We start from the raw sequence: 21,505 nt of genomic DNA on the forward strand, positions 1-21,505 counted from the left end.
ACATCAAGTGTATCCCTTATACAGGCCCGTGTTTCCTACAGATCGGCTAAGCTTAAGAGAAGATTCTGCAATAGAAGCCCTGCAAGCTCGACTTGTTTACACCACCATGTTCGCTTAGCTTGATTGTAGATGGCACCGACCCTGGGGCGAAAATTGAGCGATTTTCAGCAAGGCGCATTCCAATTTGGAGGCAGAATTGACGAATTGATATTTGCCACATGCAAGCTTGAGCGTTACTGCATTGCACTCTCCCCCTAGGTAGCAAGAGTGGCGAGTGCTGGACACCATCTACGCAGAGTTGCTTTCGAAGCCTCATATCGCAGTGAATGGAAGTATGATCTGAGCAAGCCTCATGTATTTCTATTGATTACTATCAAAGTCTAACCGACTTTCGTCACTCTACTCTCTAGACGCTCCCTTGATAAAACATCACTTATATCTTTGATCAAAATCAATTTCCCCGACGTCCTCCTTCTTCACGCTTGTCCCGACCCAAGCTTCTCCCATCGCGTCGAAGCCTTTCGAGCCCCACCACAGTTTGCGTTCGTCAACGCTGATATTGCTAGGCCCCCAATCATCCACCAAGTCAGCCAAGGTCTGTAAATGTCCGTATGCAGCTGGTTGCGGACCAGCTGTTCGCCAACGAGTAAGCCACTCCTCAAATGCAACTAGCAGTAGTGACAACCCCGCCAGTGCGAAGAGCGGTATTGGATTGAATACGACCCTGCTCGTGCTCTGTTGAATCTGGAACTTGATTGCCTGTGACGTCAATAACCAGCTCGATATAGGCTTATAAAGCAGCAGTGAAAGCCATAGCCAGCTCTTGATAGCGGAATTCAGTGCTCCAGCAGCTACCACCGCTCCTCGGCCTGGACCACGCCTTGCAGCGGCTTCCCGCCATGCAGCCTCATCTCGTGCCACTGTTACAAGCAGCTCGGCACCATGAAGAGTCATGACAAAGAATGCCTGGGGCACTATTGCAAATAGAAAGGTGCAAAAAAGCCACAGTGGATAAAGATTTGGGCCATGAATCCCGCCTTCAAAATACAAGTCAGTGGTGCCGGTCGCGTCGGCAAAGAAGGCATATGTTGGCACGCCGTTCGGATTGAGTTTGCGAACAAGCACGAGGATGATGATTGCCAAAATGGCACAGAGTACAACAACCCCATACTGAAAATAGATGATGTAGCGAGTAGCGGGATACACGGCACTCATTGCGCACTGCCGTCGTCGGGGGCTGGCAGGTTGGCTGAGCAGATAACGGTCGTCGACAGCAAGCATTCCGCGTCCAGGATGGTGGCCAATAATGTCATGATTGAGGCAGGCGAGGGCCGTATTAAGAGGACTGGGACTCCAGGTGAGGATGGTGTTGGAGGTGTCCCAGAGACACATCGTTGACACGATGGAGAGACTTAATAGGCCAATACCGAGCATCAAGAGTGCAATCCCATTGACGAGAATGCTGGATCTTCTTCCGATTAAAATCTGCGACGCAGCGGTGTAGCAAATGACCAGGCATGCTGCCGAGAAGAAGTTGACGGATCGGGTGTTTGCCCGGCTGGATTCGGCACTCGTAAAAAGCCGGAGATTTGAGTTGAACTCGAGGCGACCCTCCCGATAAAGAGCCCATCGCAATGAAACGGCGTGGATATAGCTGACGGCTTCGGTGCAACCTGCTATGAGGAGGTTGAAAACGAGGGGGAGAAATTCTCCGAAAAGGCCGACGCCGGCCACGCCTTGAGCAAGACGGTCTGGGAGGAAAGCTATTATGAGGCCGCCCTCAACAGCCAGAAGCCAGATGGAGCATGCGATAGCAGAAATCGAAATGAAATACGATGCCCACAAGGCGATTTGGCAGTACCGCTTTGTCGATATGGCTTCATCGAAATGCGGGAGTCCTGGATCCGCAACCACGCTATCATCGACAAGCTGGGAGGATCGGGATCCTGGCTGCGGATCAGTAAGGATAGAAATATCCGGGCTACAGTCTCTCATGGGCGATAGACTTGACTTGGCGTCAAAATAGTATTTCCTTATCACAAGTGAAGCTGTCTCGAAGCCAGATAACGCGTGTATTTATTGTGATTCTGGTGGAGCCACGCCTTCCAAATTAGGCCATGATCTGTCTGAGCTTTGACCAAGTCCTGTGGGTCTTGGCAGGGCCTGAAGGCTAAATTTGGCAACAAGGTGGGGTTGCTTGACGTCAGTGGAGATTACCCCAGGCCCGTAGGGTAGGTAAGAAGCCTGGTTTGACCTCACGACGTTAGGATCGATCAGTCTCTAATTTTCACATTTCATTAATCCGTAGAGCTCCGTACTTCTTCCTTATAATCTAGTAAACAGAACTTGATATTGAGGTCTCAAGATTTGTAAATTGTCTTGTGCAACCCTTACCTAGCTTTGTTGCACGAGAGCACACATTTTTGAGTTGTCCACTATTCAATCCACTTGGCTTCAGGCAGCACAACACGTAATAGTTTTCCGACTTGAAAAAGTTTCATCCCCGGATAAAATACTCAATGACTCCCAAGCTACCTCATCCTCGAGTGATGTTAGAAGGTTGGACGAGCTCGTTGTAGGAAATATGCCTATTTAGGATCGTGATTTGGATGTTGGACCTGATGACTAATCTACACTGATAGGCCAATGCATCCCTGGAGGGGAAAACGTTGATCCCTTGAAGACTTACTTCATTGACTGGTCGAAGGCCTTCCAAGTGACGGGGAACCGGGCCGGTCCACAAGCAGCCTGTAAACGGTTCCGATTGGGCCAAAGCAAAAGAGAGCTGATACCCTTCAACAGGTACCAGGGCATTATGGGTCGCATTGGTGCCCAACAGGAACGCTCTGAGCTCTCTATTACTTCCCAAGTAGGAGTACCTATCAAATTTGAGACAGCAGCCACAGTGAAGCAGACGATTCGTTAAGGTATCCATCATCCGAGACGAACCGAGATGTCGGGTTCTCGTTGCGTCGGCTGGGTGTGATTGATAAGCTGAGTCTGAAAAGAGGGGGTATTCTCGGAACCGCGTTGCACGAAGAGAGACGTGAGCAACCACCATCGGCAAAAGCAGCCGAATTTACTAAAAGCTGTCAAACACGTCCTGCACCTACGATAGGGAAAGCCTACTCGATGAGACCGAAAATATGGAATTCTCAACTCCGTAAACTCCAAGGAGCAACAGGCCATGACCAGTTACGTATCTTGGCTAGGCTGGCTTATACGGCTAGCACTAATACCATGCATACGACCGCAAGCACCGCCCTCGGAGTGCAAACAAAGTATAAGAAGGTACCTATCTGCCCCCAGGAATTCTCCCGAGCTTTGACACATTATTCAACCACAAAACACCATCTCAAAATACATTAACCTCTACTTCATTCTCCCACATTATTTATCAGCATGTCGGAACTCAAGATCGCACGAATAGATGTGTTTCAAGTCGATCTCCCCTACTCGGGCGGCGTCTATCATCTATCCGGTGGACGAACCTATAAAGATTTCGACGGCACTATTGTTCGGATCACCACTCAGAGCGGCATTGAAGGCTTCGGCGAAAGTACACCTTTCGGTGCTACATTCATTGCTTCCCATGCTCTTGGTGTTAGAGCGGGGATCGCAGAAATCGCTCCTCATCTAATTGGACTTGATCCCCGCGACGTTGACCGTATCAATGACGCTATGGATGCCGCATTGATCGGCCATTTGCACGCCAAGACCGCCATTGACGTTGCATGCTGGGATATCTTTGGCAAGTCAGTCGGCCTCCCGGTCTACCAGCTGCTCGGCGGAAGTACAGGCCTGAAACTCCCACTGGTTACTTCTCTCCCTGTTGCCGACGCAGAAAATACCCGCAGACTTGTTGCTGAAGCTCGGGCGGCGGGTTATACTGGATTTTCAGTCAAGATAGGAGAGAACCCTGTATCCGATGCTGCACGCGTTGTTGCGGCACTTGCCGAAAAGAAGGAGAACGAGTTCTATTCTATCGACGCGAATAGTTCGATGACCGTGGAGTCCACCCTGCGAATGCTACGATTGCTCCCCGATGGGTTGGATTTTATCCTAGAAGCCCCCTGTCCGACACATCGAGACATTGTATCTCTTCGACGTCGAACCAATGTGCCAATCCTCACAGATGAGCTTCTCACAGATGAGCAATCGGCCATACAGCTTGTCGCCGACGACGCTACGGAAGGTCTGAACTTGAAGATTTGTAAAGTTGGCGGTCTTACCCGGGCCCGCCGTATCCGCGATATCGCTGTGGCTGCCGGATACACTATTGTAACTCAGGAGACGTGCGGTTCGGATATTGCCTTCGCTGCTATTGTTCACCTGGCCCAAACTATCCCAGAGCGCAACCTACGACCAATTCTAGAGTGCCGCGCAATGCATATTCCCAAGACCGCGGATGGCGAGTACGAGGTTCATGGAGGATATGTTAGGGCACCAAACGCACCTGGCTTGGGCATCACCCCTCGTTTGGATGTTTTGGGCGAGGCAGTAGCTTCCTACCTGTAGATTATCTAGCCGCCAAAGGTCGCAACAGTTCCATCGAGCAGACAGATGAGGATATGCCAAAGCGCAGCAGATAGCTTATTGATGGCCGTAATATCTTTTCAACCATCTACCATTGAGTCAACGGGTATTTTGTCCTCTAGACTTTTTACCGGCCATTCAATCCATTCCCGCCATTCTTCTTCTATCACCCTATCAATCATGCCCATTACGCTCGCGCTCCAACCTCGACTCGGCCATCCTTTGTGCTCGTAGGGCCAGCTCATTGCGGCAAAATGAGCCAATACAATAAGCGCCATAGGATCCCCAGACCTGATCATATCCACGAAGAAAGGTGGGAGGCAGAGTGGCCAGCCCCATGTATGAGGCAGGTCACTGGTGGAAGAAAGGGCAAGGCAATCCTGATAAATACTTCTAAGACCTTCAAGAGCCAAAAGGCTAGCTGATTGAGGATTTATGACATCCAGGGTTCGAGGGAGTTGCCGAGCAAGGCGAAACAGCTTATCCAAACGTCTCTGAAAGGTAGTAGGAGCTTCGGATGATGGGCTTGGGGGTGATGCAGATGCAGGGGTGGAGGGAGTCAAACATCTTGCTTTGTGAGAAAACAGTTGACCCAGCGGACTATCCGACGACCATCTCTCAAGAGACTTGAAATCGAGGATGCATTTCATGCCCTGGAGGAGTTGAAACGACTGTGCCACCTCGGCAGATGTGAGAGGCCCGCTCGGATGTGCAACGTTACAAAGTGACTGGAGAAAGGTCAACGACCCAAACAGGAAAAAAACTTCACAGTTGCTTTCGTTGATATCATTCAGAAGGTTTCGGACGCTGGACAGTGCTAGAGCTGAGTAGTGCGATGAAACGACCTGATACTCGACCCTTTGCTCTGGGTTAAAATGTGCAAAGTGCAGCGCAGATACAGCAAGCAAGGCATGCATCAGAAAGTCCTGGCCCCAGTCAGACTGCAAAGTGGTTGGATGAGCCAGATAGTGAATGCAACTTACATTAGACAGTGCAGCCTTTGGAATGAGCTCCTTCCAGAGCACCTCTGTTCGAGACTCCCTGACGAATGAGCTCCAGACTGAGGTGCTGTAGTGATGGAAGAGCTGAAGGCTCTGCATCCACTCTCGCACGGAACATTGGCACGCGCATGGGTAGCCTTGCTCATGATGCGATGGCGTTCCTGGAGTCGGGTGGAAGGGCGATGTAGTCGAATGAACATAGGCTGAGAAAATCAGAAATGCATAACTAAAGGTTGAGCAAAAAGATGTTTACCATGATCTGGCTGGGTTGCGATTGGTGATTGACACGCCCATGGCTCATGAGCTACCTGGTGGGTAAATGTGTGAGGCTCGGGTTCGGATTCGGGTCCGGGCTGTTCCCGAAGACCGAGCCCAGCGACCAGCGGACTGGAACTCGGAGCCGGAGCCGAACTGGGAGCTGTAGGGGGTACTGGTGGGACTGAAGGGGCTGAAGGGGGAGAGCAGGCGCTGGTAACCGCGGTGCTCGAAGTTACAAGGCTACACTGGACGTGGTGTCGAACGCAGTTTGTACATGGTCGAAGCTCATCGCACTGTTTTCCACGGGTTAACGCAACACGAAAATGCATGGCAAAAGAGGGGGTCTCACCTTGACTCGCCTGGCCTTACACCGAAGGCACCCATTACGAGATTTCTTATAACCGAGGCGTTTCCCCAGCTGCATGCTGATGGCGTATGATCAAGTTTCTTCGCTTTCGCAAGAGAAGGACCTAAGCTTGAATGCGAGGGCGGCGGGTGGGAACCCGAGGCTTTTGATGGAGATGCGAGCCAGCCTTTGGTCTCGTGAGCACAACCTGGTTAGTGGGAGATCAATGCAGCGCGCTTAGACAGATCGGGGCAAGGTATGGTCAAATTGTCTGCCTACCTAAAATGTGGTCTGATGATTGATCGCGAAACCGAAAGCGAGATGCAGAACCCACACTTCCAATCAAGTTACTGCCTAGTTGGTATCCTACATCTGATGCTGCTGATAGTTTATGCAAAAATGTCTAAGAGGGATTCCGTTCTCTATCAAATCTTCTTCCAGACCTGGCTTTACAGCCGGTCGTTGTCGAAGCTGGTTCTCAACTTCTCCCCGTATCGCCTAATGAGCAGTGGAATGGGGAAGAGAGCGATGGCAATAAAAGCGAGGAGTGAGTTGCCCCAGCCCAGTCCCAGAGCATCATACATCTCGAGGGCGCATAGTGGTAGCGTGGCGCCCGCAATGGAGCGCATTACCGTGTTGGCTGCCAGCGCAGACGCTGCGTACAGGCTGTAGGCGTCGACGAGGTACATGCTGACAGCCATGAAGCACATCAAGTTGCCTTGACGGAGTGTTAGCGGAAACATGCGGGCAGAGATCTTCCATTCTTACCTGTTCCTATCACTGCCAAGCCCACAATAGGCGCTATCCAATGAGTTTCATACTCTGTCGTCCAGCCGTAGATGAAGAATCCAACCGGCAGCAGTAACGTGCCCACGGGTAGAAGCTTGAGGCGAACCTCGGGTTTCACATCCTTGTGATCCTGCTGCAAGGCCTTCATCTTCTGCAGCTGCTTATTGGAATCAATCGAGAACCAAAACAGGCCAACAAAAGAGCCAACGCCGAGACCAAGATACACAAGGCCAACCGTGCTGGCGCTGAAACCGTAAGCGCCCTCGAAGATGAAGGGAACCGATGTGAAGAGGAGATAGAGATAGCCGTAGACAATCATCAAATAGAAGGCGAATATGGTGCAGATGGGAGAGAAGATTAGAAGTTTCGTGGGTCTAATAATAGCCCTTTTGAAGAGATCCGCATCTGAGAGACCCGTATCAAGCTTCGACCGAAGGTTAATATTGCCTGTTTCCTTAATGAGCCTTTGAGTCTTGCGCTTCAGAATAACAGGCGCATATGTCTCGCACATCGTCAAGATCATTATTACAGCCAGGAAGCCACCGACAATGGTCACAACCCAAAAGACCCACCTCCAGCCCTTGTTGTCTACCAGCACGCCACCTACAACAGGTCCGAGGATAGGTCCGATCAAGGGACCAATGCTAAAGGTTGACATTGCAACAGCGCGCTTCTCCTGGACTATCATGTCGGAAATGCTGCCGCCGCCATTCGTCATGGGACAGGCGCCAAAAGAACCAGCCAGGAACCGGAAGGCAATGAGAGCGGCCATGCTTGGGGCCAAGGCACATCCGACAGTGCAGCAGAGAAAAAGAATGGTGCAGACATGGTAAACTATAGTCCGCCCATACACCTCGGAGAGCGGTGCCATCAACATGGGACCGAATGCGAAACCGAGGACATATACGGAAACCACAAAGGCCCCAAGCTCCTGGTTCGTCTCTTTAAAGTCCACCATGAGTTCTGGGACTCCGGGCGCAAAGATTGAAGACGCGAGCGGTGTGATGAAGGTAAGAGCGCTAATGAGGCCACAGTTTAGGTATTTCTGCCACGCCGGCCAGTTGTATGGGTTCTCGGGGTCGTCCTCCCCATCCCACCAGACGATGTTCGAGTCGGGTTCAGCATCGCCGGCGTTCAAGGTAGCTTCGTCTTCGCTCTTCACTTGGAGTGGACTGTCGGAGGCTTTGCTGTTGGAGTGTTGGTGCTGTGAGTTCGTGTCACCAGACGTCTTCGTTTCGGTCGCAGCCTTTTGGCCCTCGAGATCGCCGTTCTGCTCCTTGGTATTTTCGGCTGAGATACCGAGCAGCTCAAAGCCACCAGTTGAAGAATCCTTCTTCGTGCCGAGCATGGCGGCAAGGGAACGTATTAAATGGTACAAGATAGAAGAAAAGGGTCACAAATAAGTAGATGGGAAAGAAAGAGATGAAACAGGCTTAGGTGAAAAGAACAACGATAGATCTTGAAGATGTAAGGGGCGTCCAGATTAAAAGTATGAGATCTATGATTACCATTTTATTAGCAGGTGCCCTGGATTTATACCTAAATCATTATGCGAGCTGGCTCGCTGTGAGTTCAATGCGAAACCGAAACCGAGGGTTCCACTTCGCATTCAAAGGAACATCCCATGCCCTTCAGTCTCTGAGCGTATAATCATAACAGACGACTAATTTCGAAGATGAGAAAAGCTGTACTAAGCTGGAGCGTTTCAGGTGAGATAGTCGCTTCATCAGAGCCCTTGTGAAATATGGTAGGGCAACAAACAAGTGAGGAACGTCGACGATGCTAATCCCCCTAAGACCTGAGGTGCCAACAGATTGAAGAGCTAAATCAAACCAAAATGCTGCGCAAATGAGATAATAATTCTTGAATCAAGATGTAAGTTGAAGGCTGGATAGAATTACATACACAACCGGTAGTCATCGACTTGATTATAGTCTACGTTGAGCATGCTTTGACCAGTCCCAGCAGTGGCACCCTATTAAGATGCGCGGCCAGTCTGATGGGCCTCGGCATCTATATGGATCTTGCCACGATTAATACTATAGAAATATGCCCAAAAAGAAGAAAAGGCCGACTACAGGCACAAGCAACCATTTGCGAGTGAGAAAAAGAAGTCAGTGCTTGCGGATATGAATAGCTCTCAAGGGCCTTAGCTTGATGACCTCAGTCATGGCACGCATCCTAATGACTACGGGTACAAGACGATGGCAGCCGTCTGGTTTGATGCTATTCGGCGGGTTTGCGAGAAAGGGTTTGGCGAGCATCACAAGGCTTTCCTCTCTGGTACCAGGAAACACGTACGTGGTGTTGAATTCGTGTGCCGCATGTGCTCCATGAATCTGGGCAATTAAATGTTCTTTTTGAGGCATAGACTAGCGATAATCTCTCGGTAGTTGTCCTAGTCTTGGGGACATGGAACAGTGCGACACCTAAGCGATGGGATGTACGTCCCCTCCATTGTGGGATGGGCGGAACCTCAAGATTGTGACAAGCCGGCAGAGACTACTCAGCGAGTTGGAAAGTCGATTAATGTGAGATTCATTATTCGATAGATGTGACAGCAGGGCGGCATAGCTTTAATGCACAAGAGTTCCTTGCATCGCTAGGGGGTTGAAAGCAGCCTTGCTATTGACTACACGAAAGATCCTGGCATTCACTTCAGCCAATGCTTGATTGACGCTATTGACTTGGAAAGCATAAGTCTCCACTTGGAAGACGCAAGTGATAAGCAATCAATGAGAAGACGTGTGCCTCTTTGTGCCATCCCTTCTCTTCCATTGGTTGTTTTTGGGATCAGGCTCGGCCTTAAGGAAGTTCATATCCCACCCGACTCGTCAGAAGATGCCTGAAAGCTACTAAATTTCTTTACTCAACTTGTGTACTTAACGTATAGGTCAAGTAGGGCCATTCGCATAAGAAGTCACGGCCAGAACAGCGCAGCCCCAGAAACGCCCGATTGCCGTGGCAGGTCCAACACTTATCGGTGGTTCAGCTCCTGAAAAGTACATGCATCTTGCTGTCTGAAGTGCACATCGCTACGGTGGAGATAATGCAGCATACCTACGGGCTGTTATGCGGGGGAGGGGTCAACGATACGAAGTCCTGATGGTGACCCGTGATTACTGCACTCTTATGAGGGACAGCCCTGGCACAATGGGGTGCATGAGGCTGAACTGTTTGGCCACCATCTTAAACCAGCCCTTAGTGTTGGGGTGCATTCTCTGTTCATACCTATACTGGACGGAATAATTCCGACGGCACACAACGGTATGCGGGCACTGCAGTTTACTCTGTGGCTTGCAACAACCCCAGTAGATGATTCTCGCCTCTTGACGCCCGGTTTGATTGCATACTTGCAGCAATGTATACACGCTTGGGCATCAAGACACTGAGGTCCAATCCTGTACTTTCTACCCCCTGCCCTTGAACTACCAACGGACTGGAGCCGTTATCATGAAATATGTGATTATGAGGTACAGATTGTTTCTGACAAGTATTTAAGCTATTGTTGCCCCTTGAATGAATGCCGAATCTCGCTCTTGTCATCAATTCAAGTGCTTTCCAAGCCAACTCGAGAAAGTGTGGTATGTTCAATCTACTAAGACCTTTCAAACTTCTTACTGAAACCTAAACTCCTACAGTACTGCCAGCAAGACACTCTTACCATAATGACGGGCTTCTGCGACTATATAGGATGCAAGTCGCAACTTAAAAACGAAGTGGAGCAGGCAGAACACAAAAGGGCCTTCCCAAATCACTGTGCAGAGTGTGGATGTTTCCCGGGCACGTCAAGGCAGCATATGATGTGGCATCATCATCGTGCGTGCGGCTTTGGGGCCTGCGTTGGCCTGATAGTTCGGTTTAAATCCGATGCTGGCGTACGCCGTCACTGGAACGTTTATCACAGGGGCCGAGCGGAGCCGATCACAAAGGATAGATTTGGCCAGCCTTTGGTTAATAATGATGATGAGGATGGGTATTGTAGTGAGGGTCCTTAAGCATAGAGGCTAAGAGTGTTGGAAAGTCAGCCTATAGTGGTGGTTTCTTCAGTGTAATGACCAACTGCCAAACTTAACGTTCGCCTGGCAAAGCCAGCCAATACCAAGGAGACTCAGGCCATCGTGAGCCTCACCGCATGAGCCCTGATCCACAACCGCGAGCCACTTCAGGTTCCCATCAAATATAACGCTCTATGATACGTTCTTGTATGTCAACTATCTGATTGACAAAAATAATATAGTTACCATTAATGCCTTAAGCATAGTACCAGACCAGACTGACCCCCGATTACTTGAACTATGCCCAGCACTACTTACCTACTCCTAATATAAGCTCAGCATGAACAGCTTTCTCCCCATCGCCAAATACTCAATGGACCTCGCCTAGGGCTGTGTGACTATTTGCCAAGCCATCAATGTGTCATCAAGCATCTGAAGGAAACTCTTCAAGGAGAGTTCCGATGGTGCACCGACCAATCCGGCCCTATATCACGTTGCCTATTCTCCGTGGCGTCGGCCCGTAGGCCAAGGGATCCGGAAGTCTCTTGTTAGAGTGCCAAGGAATGATACCATCATGCGAATGTTTCTTGATCAACCTCCGTGCTTCCTATTTAGGTATCTCAAGGAGCATGGCTTCCGAGATGAGCAGGGTCGCCCCCCCTGTCAGTGTTGTCACATCGACAGGGATCCTGGGCGTTTCGGCCACCTGAACACTGAAAAGGTCATCGATTTGCAAGTCGATCATTGAATAAACATGTCGGTACGCGGCGTGTTCATGCGAGTCATTAAGTGATGAGGCTGCCTCGCCCACGTGCAGACGAATCACGGATTCTTATCTGATGTTCGACTAGCATGCTCTCAGATCTTAGCGGTGCAAGCCACCCGTCCGTCGGGCCTCTTTCCATGAGATGTGTGGGTTCATCCTGGGACACCACGGGCGCCTAGCCCGATCAAGAGAACGGTCCCTAGGCTCCGTCCATAATCACGCTTTGGGCGGCTACAAGTTCCAGAACTTTAGTCACTTGACCACAACGAAGGACGTTGCGTCCCGTCTTTCCGAAAGTGAATTCTATGCGAAGAGGCATTGTTTGGACGTAGATGGTATTATATAAAGTCCTTTTCTCTTCGAAACGAAAGCCCTTTTTGTTCTTCACCAGTTAACCTATCCACCAGAGAACACTCGGCCAACTACACTCTCTTTGTGAAAATGACTGCCTACAAACTTCTTTTTACGGCTGCCTTAGCCGGTACGGCATTTGCTGCCCCTCTTGTTGAGGAGCGCCAGGCTTGCGCTGCCCAATGGTAAGTGATTACAACTCATCATAATTCCATATTGTGGCACAGCTAAGCTCACAATACCCCCAGGGCCCAATGTGGTGGCTTCAGCTGGAATGGTGCCACCTGCTGCCAGTCTGGTAGCTACTGCAGCAAGATCAACGACTATTACTCTCAGTGCATTCCTGGAGAAGGCCCCGCCACTTCCAAGTCAAGCACGCTTCCTGCTTCTACCACGACCACTCAGCCAACTTCGACTTCGACTGCTGGAACCTCTTCCACTACGAAGCCTCCCCCCGCTGGAAGCGGCACTGCCACCTACAGTGGAAACCCCTACTCTGGTGTTAACCTTTGGGCCAACAGCTACTATCGCTCAGAGGTTACCAACTTGGCCATCCCCAAGTTGAGCGGTGCCATGGCCACGGCTGCTGCCAAGGTCGCCGATGTTCCCTCCTATCAGTGGATGTAAGTAATGGAGTATTTGGGTGAATGACCACCACAGAATATTTGACTAAGCGCACCTACAGGGATTCTTTCGACCACATCTCCCTGATGGAGGACACTCTCGTCGACATCCGCAAGGCTAATCTGGCTGGCGGTAACTACGCTGGCCAGTTCGTCGTCTACGATCTCCCTGATCGCGACTGCGCTGCCGCCGCTTCTAACGGAGAGTATTCTCTCGACAATGATGGCGCCAACAAGTACAAGAACTACATCCAAACTATCAAGAAGATCATCCAGAGCTACTCTGATATCCGAATCCTCCTTGTCATTGGTTGGTCCTATGCCCCTAGCTCCATCTGATCATGGCTAACGGTTTCTCTAGAGCCTGACTCCCTGGCTAACCTCGTCACTAACATGGATGTCGCCAAGTGTGCCAAGGCCCATGATGCGTATATCAGCCTGACGAACTACGCTGTCACGGAACTGAACCTGCCCAACGTCGCCATGTACCTTGATGCAGGCCACGCTGGCTGGCTTGGCTGGCCAGCCAACCAAGGCCCTGCTGCGAAACTCTTTGCTAGCATCTACAAGGATGCCGGCAAGCCAGCCGCGCTCCGTGGACTCGCCACCAACGTTGCCAACTACAACGCCTGGAGCCTCAGCAGCGCTCCCCCTTACACCCAAGGCGCCTCTATCTACGACGAGAAGAGCTTCATTCACGCGATGGGTCCTCTCCTGGAGCAGAATGGCTGGCCTGGTGCTCACTTTATTACCGACCAGGGCCGTTCCGGCAAGCAGCCCACCGGCCAGATCCAGTGGGGTGACTGGTGCAACTCCAAGGGCACTGGCTTTGGTATCCGTCCCTCTGCCAACACTGGTGACAGCCTTCTCGATGCTTTCGTCTGGGTCAAGCCTGGTGGTGAGTCTGATGGTACCTCGGACACCAGTGCTACCCGTTACGACTACCACTGCGGTGCTTCTGCCGCTCTTCAGTACGTCATCCCATTTCATCAACCGAGAACTATGCTGACATCTCTTCTTTCAGGCCGGCACCTGAGGCAGGAACCTGGTTCCAGGCCTACTTCGAGCAGCTTCTTACCAATGCCAACCCTTCGTTCCTGTGAGCACTCGAGACAAAAAAGCAAAGCTAGTTTAGCTCTTTCATGTACATATTTACCTCGTATGACGGTACAATGTACCGCATACTACATACGACGAAAAGGATAGGCCTCTCAGTCTCTTCAGACACCCCCAATTTCGTATCTGCTTCTCTTGACTTGTCTAGTCAATCAATTTGAGCTTTTTCTTTATGCTAGGTGCATATAAATACCTGAAGTCTTTGATTGAACTGTGAACTAGATGATGAAATGGTTGTCTATTGTAATATATCTCGACCGCTCCCCTATTCTTATTCAAGGTGTGCGACTCTAGCACCTGTACTGCATTAAAATCCATATGACAGCGTCCACAACCGTCTCAGGGGCGGCAAGATGAATGCTATGCCCGACGCCAGAAACGTGCTGAAATTTTGTCCTTTCGGATAGCTTCAATATCTTCTTTTGTATGGATTCTTCGATGGCATTGGCCTGAGATATGAATTGGCTCATTCCAGCCCTTTCAACATCAGTGCCGTTTCCCAATCGCGCACCTTCAGCATAGATCTTTCGGAGATCGACGGCGTAATCCGCTTGCAAAACAACAAGAAGAATGCGCCCAAGCTCAGGCTCTTCAATCTCTGAATGCCCCTTGGCAGCTAGGGCTTTGCCACTCGCGTGGTACTGAGACACTTCTCGATCAGCTGCGACTTTATGCCCAGGCCGTGCTTCTTCCTCTAACAATGCTTGCCACTCTGCGTGGCCTAGACGCTGACACTCTCCATAGCAGAGCTGTAGTGTGTCGATATCTCCTTGTACTGCGCGAACAAACGGATTCGGATAGGTCAATGGCGTCTCCTCGGTGTTGGCATCAACAAAGACAAAGCCCTTGAACTGAGCCAAAGTCCTCAGCTTCATAAACTCCCGTAGAATTATGCCACCGTAAGAATGAGACACCACGATATATGGTGGAGCGACCTTTGCAGCTCGTAGAAGCGCATGCAATTCTGCTGCTATGTCCTCGGCGGTCCTGGAGTCACTGTCGGGCGCTGGTTCACTTAAGCCGTATCCTGCGCGCTCGTAGTTCATGACGCTCATAGACTCCGAAAGACTCTTGGTAACCGCAGACCACTCTTTAATGCTGCTTGTGATTCCAGGAATGATGACAACGATTGGGTTGTGTGCTCTCCGAGGTGGTCCGTAAATCGTTAGCTCGAGTTTATGTGTGCCCAAGTCCACAAGAGTGGTTAGACCTGGTTGATAGGGTGCCATATCGAAGTTGGTCATTGCAGGAGGTTGAACAGTAGGGTTGAGTCGATGTATTCGACCTTGTGCGAAAGATGAAGTTGAAGAGATAGAGTCACCAAATTTGGCAAATGGCGTCAACGCGAGTTGGACGATGGCTGCTGACAAATCATAGGTCAGCGAAGAAACAAGGCACATAAACATCGAAGTTCACCTGGACTTGGTATCACGATAGAAATCCATATAGAGGAATTGAAGGTAGGTTATTCAGGTTATTAAATGTTGGTTTAGTGAGTACACAAGCTCTTAAATTAACCCTATGTGAACCCATGAAGGCATTCTCGACTAATGAAAACTGCCAAACATCTCAATCATACGTGCAGCTCCATCATCTGCGTACATCGAGTTTTCCAAATCGATACTGCTTTGAATATGTTCTCGAGCACGAGGTAGCATCTCAGCTTCATATGCTGCAACGGCCCGTTCTAACGCTGCTTGGTCTACCTCCTCATCGTAATCCGATTGAGCTCCTTCATCTCCTAGCTCAGACATTATCTTATTGAAGAGAACCAGCGAGTCGTACATGGCTTGATTTACGCCTTCGCCGTTTGGAGTTGCAAGATGGGCTGCATCTCCCAAGAGTGCAATGCCGGGGGTACGATTCCAGCGCGTCTGGCCCGGTTCATTGGGGTTGCACCCCGTTCGGCCATTTTCGGTAGCTTCTGACGAGAAAAGGCCTATTGGAAGACGATACAGAGGCCAAGGGCGCCAAGGGCCTTCAGAAGCAGCGATTAAGGCTCGGGTGTTCGAGGCCCAGTTGGCGTAGAAACCTCCCGGCCCTAGCATGGCCGCTCGTGCCTTGTCCATATCAGCCGGATCAGCGTCGCCTCCAGGCCGTGTCAAGTTTTCGGGAGCTGTCACGCCCATGTATAGACGATACGATCTATCAGACATTTGCTGAACACATAGCGCGCTTTTGGCACTCAAAGCCATGGCAGTGCCTTTGCCAGCCATTTCGCGCGCTGTGCCATATTCTGGGTTGTCGTTGGACAGACGGCCCTCGATAAACATTTTGCCTGAGTATACTGGCTTGGCAGATGTGATCTTAAGTTAAGAGTTAGCTGCTTGATAGGAAAAGAGAAGAGATGCAGAGCCATGCTATGACTTACCAGTTGTCGGACCTTGCTCCATGCTCCATCCGCACCGATCACGAGTCGAAACCCAGACTCATTTGAGCCATCGGCAAAGCTCAGCCTCCAGGAGCTCGCTCCAGACCGTTTTTCGCCTTCGTTGCGCCTGACCTTTGAGAGCGTCTTTCCCCATCGAATCCTATCTGCAGGTAAGGAGTTGAGTAGCAATTGTCGCAGTTGCAAGCGGTCGATCTCAGGGCGATCAGTGTCGTCACTGAAAGAGGCTTTGATTCCTCCTGTGGAATCCATTATTGTCATCGCCGTGGCATCTTGACGAGAAAGCTTCTTGAACTCGTCATGGAGCCCGGCACGCCGCAGTGCTTCTTGGCCTGTTTCGTTATGGATGTCGAGTGTGCCACCTTGATTGAGAGACGTTGACTCTGGGGATGGATCGCGCTCAAACACGCGATATTTGATCCCAGCAGTTTGCAACAGACGAGCAAAAGTGATTCCACAGGGCCCGCCCCCAATGATTGCGATGGCCGGCGGTTTAGATGGGGGCATGCTTTCCAAACTCCAAGATTGCCGTAGATCCTGGGATTGGCGGAAATTTCACCCTGAGCTAGGGTTGTCGACGTGATTTGTTTGGTGTAATATGATTGTTGGCGAAATAAGTGAGGGAGGAGAATTGAGATGAAATTGTTCGCTCTGCGCCGATGCCTAGCTTTTATAGGAGCTCTTTTAGCTGTCCTTGGGTTGCGAACCCCTTCTTCTCGGCACCGAGTTTGCTCGACGGACTTCCTGATGTGTGTTTATTAGAATCAATACTCGGTACCTAGTAAAGACCGAGGCTGGCGCCACACCCTATCGCTTCGGACATTAGTCTAGTCCGAACGTGAACTAACCGCTATGGGGAAAACGAGAATTCCAGTGACCATAATTCAGAGTCTTCGCTGTTTTCTATCATAGTAAGCGCTAGACAACAGATCCACACCTCGCTAGGAAGAGGTGAAGATGTCTAAACGATTCATCACGACAGATCCAATCGTACGTGCCCAAACAGTGTCCTGTACGCGCAGTGCAACTAAACTAACACAACTCACCATGAGAGATGTATAGAATACGCTCGGCTGTCGGACAGATTCAAACTAGTCAGCATCGTGGCACACAGGGTGAGACGGATTAGCAGTCGATGACGTCTCCTCAAAGAGGCGAAGTAAAACTTGAGCAATGGGGTAGGCGGTCAGTAGAGTTTTGAGGAGCCAACTGCTGACAGTACAGTAAAACATAAGCGCTAGGTAGCTCGGTTGGAATGCAAACGTCTGACACCAACCCTAGCAATTCTGATAAAGGGGAATTTAAATACTCTCGACCTTTGGTCCATAAAGTTCTCTTTGCATCTTTTACTCTCATTCTTCATACACAAAATGAGCAAGTCAACAACGGAGCTACTGCAAAGCCATCTCTCTGAGGCCGACATTCCCTTTGCCGTTCCTGGCTCAAGTGAGTTTGTATCCCTGCAAACGAGCTACACCGGCCGACATGATGAGGCTCGTCCCAAGGTCATCACTAGACCCCAGTCCGCCGAGCAAGTGGCTACTATTATCAAATCATGTTTGAGTCTTAAGCTGGACCCAGTGGTTCGTGGTGGCGGGCATGATATGTTCGGGCGCTTCTCGGCCCTCGACGCCGTAAGCATCGACCTACGCGATCTCGACACGATCACTATATCGCCAGATAAAAAGACAGCAAGAGTGGGAGGAGGGGCGATAAATTATCGGGTACTCGAAGTCTTGAGCGAGCATGGACTGACAGCTCCCGCGGGATCCTGTGGCACAGTCGGTTTTGTGGGATGGTGTCTTGGGGGTGGATTTGGTCCTTATGTCCACTCGTACGGACTTGGAGCCGACCAGATTATCGGTGCCCGAGTTGTTCTGGCCAATGGGGACCTGGTGGAAGCCGATGCTCGACTACTCAAGGGTCTGCGTGGGGGCGGCGGGAGTCTCGCCATCGTTGTCGAGTTGGAGGTCAAGACGTGGCCGCTCTGCGAGGTATGCAGTGTCACTTGCATTTTTCGGTGCATATACTGACTCTTAACAGGTCCAAGCGGGGATGCTCTTCTTCGAGTCATCTGACATTGCCGGTGCTGTAACCGCCTTTTTCACCAACTACAACAACCTCGTAAACACGTACAAGGAGATTCCCAGCAAGCTCTATCTGATGCCGTCGATCTGGATCTACCCGAATGTCGGACTCTCTCTTACTTGCGGTTTCATCTGGAACGGGTCTGCGAGCGACGAGTCTCGTCTGTGGCTGGAGCGAGTGGGCAAACTTGCACCTCTCTCACCTAATATCTCGGATGTGCACTCAACCGTCATAAACACGAATGCGCTGGGCTTCGCAACCATGGTGAAAGACATGATCCCCGCTCAGGTTCTAGGCCGTTGCCAGTCAGCAGACATCTCCCACTTCTCACCCGAGGTGGTGGATGAGCTGGCCCGAATTGCCCACGCCATCCCCCGCGACAGCTCCGGTGGTGTCAACATCCACACACTCCGTGCCGACAGCCCATCCTGCAAGCCCGACACGCCGGACTCAGTTCTCCCGTACCGAAAACCCCACGTGATGTTCGAGTTCCTGGGCCTCGGAGATGACGAGGCCTCGGCACGGGGCGCGGCAGCTTGGGCGTTGGATGCACGTAATAGAATCTCAGCACTTCCAGATGCAGAAGGTCGCACGTATCTACCCTTGACCGCCCCCGAGTTCGTCGACCTGGAGACAACCTTTGGAGGGTATCTGGCAGAGCTGCGGCAGCTGAAACGGGAGTATGACCCGGCGGGGGTTTTTAAGCATACACTACCAAAGCTCGTATGATGGTGAATTGATCACGGCTCGAGCCCTGCAGATGGACGAGATTGGCACGGTGTAGTTCGAGCTAGCGACACGATCCTTGTCTAATCACCTTATCAATCAGTCCAGCACCGACTTCGGATCCCGTGCCAAGCCGGGTATTGCGGATCGGCTCGTCAGTGATTGGGGCTATTACTTGATCTGCCCGTTAGATTCATCCGGTACCTTGTAGCTGCATCACAAGTGCTGTGATCTTCCTCCAGCCGGCAACCGGCTCCATTGTTAGGTATGTATCATGGCGCCGCGTTTCGCGCCTCTTTTGTGGTGTGATCTGTTATGATCTTACGGCGATGAGCCTACCCTCAAGAGGCATACTAGGGCCGCTATAATCAAGTTCATTCATGTTATTCTTGATTGGATTAAATCCCTGCCAAAGGTCGCACTTGCAGCTTTTCACAGCGTGGGGGATTTGGCTAGATCGGCTCCGGAACGACGAGCTGGCTATGTACGGTGCAGTGGAAGGGGTTTGCCACGGTGGGTTGGAGGTAAAGCCGTTCATGTATGTTAATGTCTCATATAGAGAGAAATTCTTCTCATGTTTATCTCATCTTGTTTCCTCAAGCTCTCATCAGGATACCAGCCAGTGAGCATCACGAATCCCAAGTCCTTGTCGAATCAAAATCCTTCCCTTTCCAATGGTGTCGACTGACCCGTTGACTACAACCCTACCATGGAAGGAATGGACAAGAAGCACAATGATGTCGAAGCGGGGAGGGAGTCACCCAGCATCGAACCAACAGCATTACCAACCAACGACCCAACTACCGACAACAAGGGGTTAGAATACGGAACACGCAATCTCGGCACTCTGAACCGTAGGCTCAAGTCCCGACATGTTCAGTTCCTTGCCTTGTCCGGTGCCATCGGCACGGGCCTTTTCGTCGGTAGCGGACAGGTGCTTTCGCTTGCAGGCCCGCTCTCAGCTTTCCTATCCTTCACCATCACCGGGTTCAACATCTTCTGTGTCCTCAACAGCGTCGGCGAGATGGCTTCGTGGTTGCCTATCCCAGGCCCTGTTCCCATTTTTGCCGCCCGGTTCGTGGACCCGGCGCTGGGGTTTGCCCTCGCTTGGAACTATTGGTATCAGTTTGCCATTGGAGTTCCTATCGAGGTAACGGTCTCAGCCGTCATTGTTGATTACTGGCACAACAATGTCCCCAAAGTCGCACTCATCAGCCTTTTCTATTTCCCCATGGTCTTCCTCAATTGTTTGCCCGTTCGCATCTACGGTGAAGCTGAGTTCGTCTTTGGCGCCATCAAGTTGACCACTATCGTGGGCTTGATCATCTTGATGTTCATCATCACCGTGGGCGGTGCTCCCAATGGCGAGGCGATTGGTTTCAGGTACTGGATACACCCAGGACCTATGAATGAGTACTTGAGGCCGGGCGCATTGGGAAGGTTTCTGGCGTTCTGGAAAGTCTTTGTGCAGGCAACCTTCTCCTATGGCGGCAGTGAGATGGTTGTCATGGCCGCAGGAGAGACAGAGAACCCTCGACGCAATATCCCAAAGGCTATTCGTCGAGTCTTTTGGAGAATCGTTCTCTTCTACATCCTTTCCGTCTTCCTTGTCGGTCTTTGCGTCTCTTCCAAGGACCCTTCCCTTCTGAACGCCATCAACTCCTCTGCCCCTGGCGCAGCTCAAAGTCCCTTTGTTATCGCTATTCGCAACGGCGGTATCAAGACACTGCCCTCAATCATCAATGCTGTTATCCTGACCTCGGCTTGGTCATCTGGTAACTCGCTGTTTTACGCCGGCACTCGCGTTCTCTATGCCGCGGCCCTTGATGGAAAGGCACCAGCCATCCTGGCGTACGAGAAGTTTGGCGTTCCATACCTCTGTGTGGCAGTCACCTCGGCTTTTGGACTCTTGGTGTACCTCAATGTCAGCAATAGTGGCGCCGAAGTCTTCTTCTGGCTCAGTAATCTGAGTGGTGTTGGGGCTCTCATCATTTGGGCCAGCGTCTGCTACACCTATCTTCGCTTCTATTACTGCCTCAAGCATAACGGAATTGACCGCAACACTCTTCCGTACAAGTCACCAATGCAGCCATTCTTGGCGTACTTCTCCGTTTCGTTCTGCACAATTGTTGCTATCTTTAACGGATTTGACGCCTTCTTCCCTGGTCGCTTCAGTGCCAAGACCTTCATCCCGCCTTACATCAACATTCCCATCTTCTTCGTCTTGATTTTTGGTTTCAAGTATGTCAAGAAGACCAAGTTTGTCAAGTACTCGGAGATGGATATCTGGTCCGGAAAAGCGGAGATTGATGCATTGGAGCCAACTTGGCCAGTGGTAAAGCCCAGGAATTGGCTAGAACGCATTTGGTTCTGGATTGCCTGAGTGCACTCATGCAGGTAAGCAAGATATGAGCTATCTGCCACAGCAAGGCATGTAAGAAGTCATTACGGGGACGAAAGAGGTTCGGTTATATGGAGTACAGCCATGGGTAAGCTGGTAAGGGCATAGGCTATTACC

The 21,505-nt window shown here is 50.8% G+C and overlaps 8 protein-coding genes across 8 annotated transcripts; 4 read left to right on the plus strand and 4 right to left on the minus strand.

Moving 5' to 3' along the window:
- Positions 1–429: 429 nt before the first annotated feature.
- NECHADRAFT_73987 (uncharacterized protein) lies at positions 430–1,995 on the minus strand (the record flags this gene model as incomplete). Its single annotated transcript, XM_003049678.1, has 1 exon — positions 430–1,995. The coding sequence occupies one exon, from the start codon at positions 1,993–1,995 to the stop codon at positions 430–432; it is 1,566 nt and encodes a 521-aa protein (XP_003049724.1).
- Positions 1,996–3,402: 1,407 nt separating this feature from the next.
- On the plus strand, positions 3,403–4,518 carry NECHADRAFT_73988 (uncharacterized protein; the record flags this gene model as incomplete). The annotated part of the gene is made up of 1 exon (XM_003049475.1): positions 3,403–4,518. One exon carries the CDS (start codon positions 3,403–3,405, stop codon positions 4,516–4,518), a length of 1,116 nt encoding a protein of 371 aa, XP_003049521.1.
- Positions 4,519–5,016: 498 nt separating this feature from the next.
- Positions 5,017–6,179, minus strand: NECHADRAFT_73989 (uncharacterized protein; the record flags this gene model as incomplete). Its single annotated transcript, XM_003049679.1, has 5 exons — positions 5,017–5,107; positions 5,149–5,477; positions 5,520–5,740; positions 5,791–6,035; positions 6,145–6,179. 5 exons carry the CDS (start codon positions 6,177–6,179, stop codon positions 5,017–5,019), a joined length of 921 nt encoding a protein of 306 aa, XP_003049725.1.
- A 426-nt stretch (positions 6,180–6,605) lies between these two features.
- Positions 6,606–8,092, minus strand: NECHADRAFT_13650 (uncharacterized protein; the record flags this gene model as incomplete). Its single annotated transcript, XM_003049680.1, has 2 exons — positions 6,606–6,859; positions 6,910–8,092. Coding segments are annotated over 2 exons (1,437 nt in total), but the record flags the coding sequence as incomplete, so codon positions are not given.
- Positions 8,093–12,135: 4,043 nt separating this feature from the next.
- Positions 12,136–13,771, plus strand: NECHADRAFT_73991 (uncharacterized protein; the record flags this gene model as incomplete). The annotated part of the gene is made up of 5 exons (XM_003049476.1): positions 12,136–12,230; positions 12,294–12,668; positions 12,731–12,978; positions 13,030–13,639; positions 13,693–13,771. The coding sequence occupies 5 exons, from the start codon at positions 12,136–12,138 to the stop codon at positions 13,769–13,771; spliced, it is 1,407 nt and encodes a 468-aa protein (XP_003049522.1).
- Positions 13,772–15,346: 1,575 nt separating this feature from the next.
- Positions 15,347–16,656, minus strand: NECHADRAFT_16445 (uncharacterized protein; the record flags this gene model as incomplete). The annotated part of the gene is made up of 2 exons (XM_003049681.1): positions 15,347–16,090; positions 16,156–16,656. Coding segments are annotated over 2 exons (1,245 nt in total), but the record flags the coding sequence as incomplete, so codon positions are not given.
- Positions 16,657–17,543: 887 nt separating this feature from the next.
- NECHADRAFT_29810 (uncharacterized protein) lies at positions 17,544–18,990 on the plus strand (the record flags this gene model as incomplete). Its single annotated transcript, XM_003049477.1, has 2 exons — positions 17,544–18,174; positions 18,224–18,990. 2 exons carry the CDS (start codon positions 17,544–17,546, stop codon positions 18,988–18,990), a joined length of 1,398 nt encoding a protein of 465 aa, XP_003049523.1.
- Positions 18,991–19,696: 706 nt separating this feature from the next.
- Positions 19,697–21,370, plus strand: NECHADRAFT_89579 (uncharacterized protein; the record flags this gene model as incomplete). Its single annotated transcript, XM_003049478.1, has 2 exons — positions 19,697–19,726; positions 19,802–21,370. 2 exons carry the CDS (start codon positions 19,697–19,699, stop codon positions 21,368–21,370), a joined length of 1,599 nt encoding a protein of 532 aa, XP_003049524.1.
- Positions 21,371–21,505: the final 135 nt, after the last annotated feature.

Source organism: Fusarium vanettenii (assembly GCF_000151355.1).
Source record: "Fusarium vanettenii 77-13-4 chromosome 1 genomic scaffold NECHAsca_8_chr1_1_0, whole genome shotgun sequence".
NCBI lineage: Eukaryota > Fungi > Ascomycota > Sordariomycetes > Hypocreales > Nectriaceae > Fusarium > Fusarium vanettenii.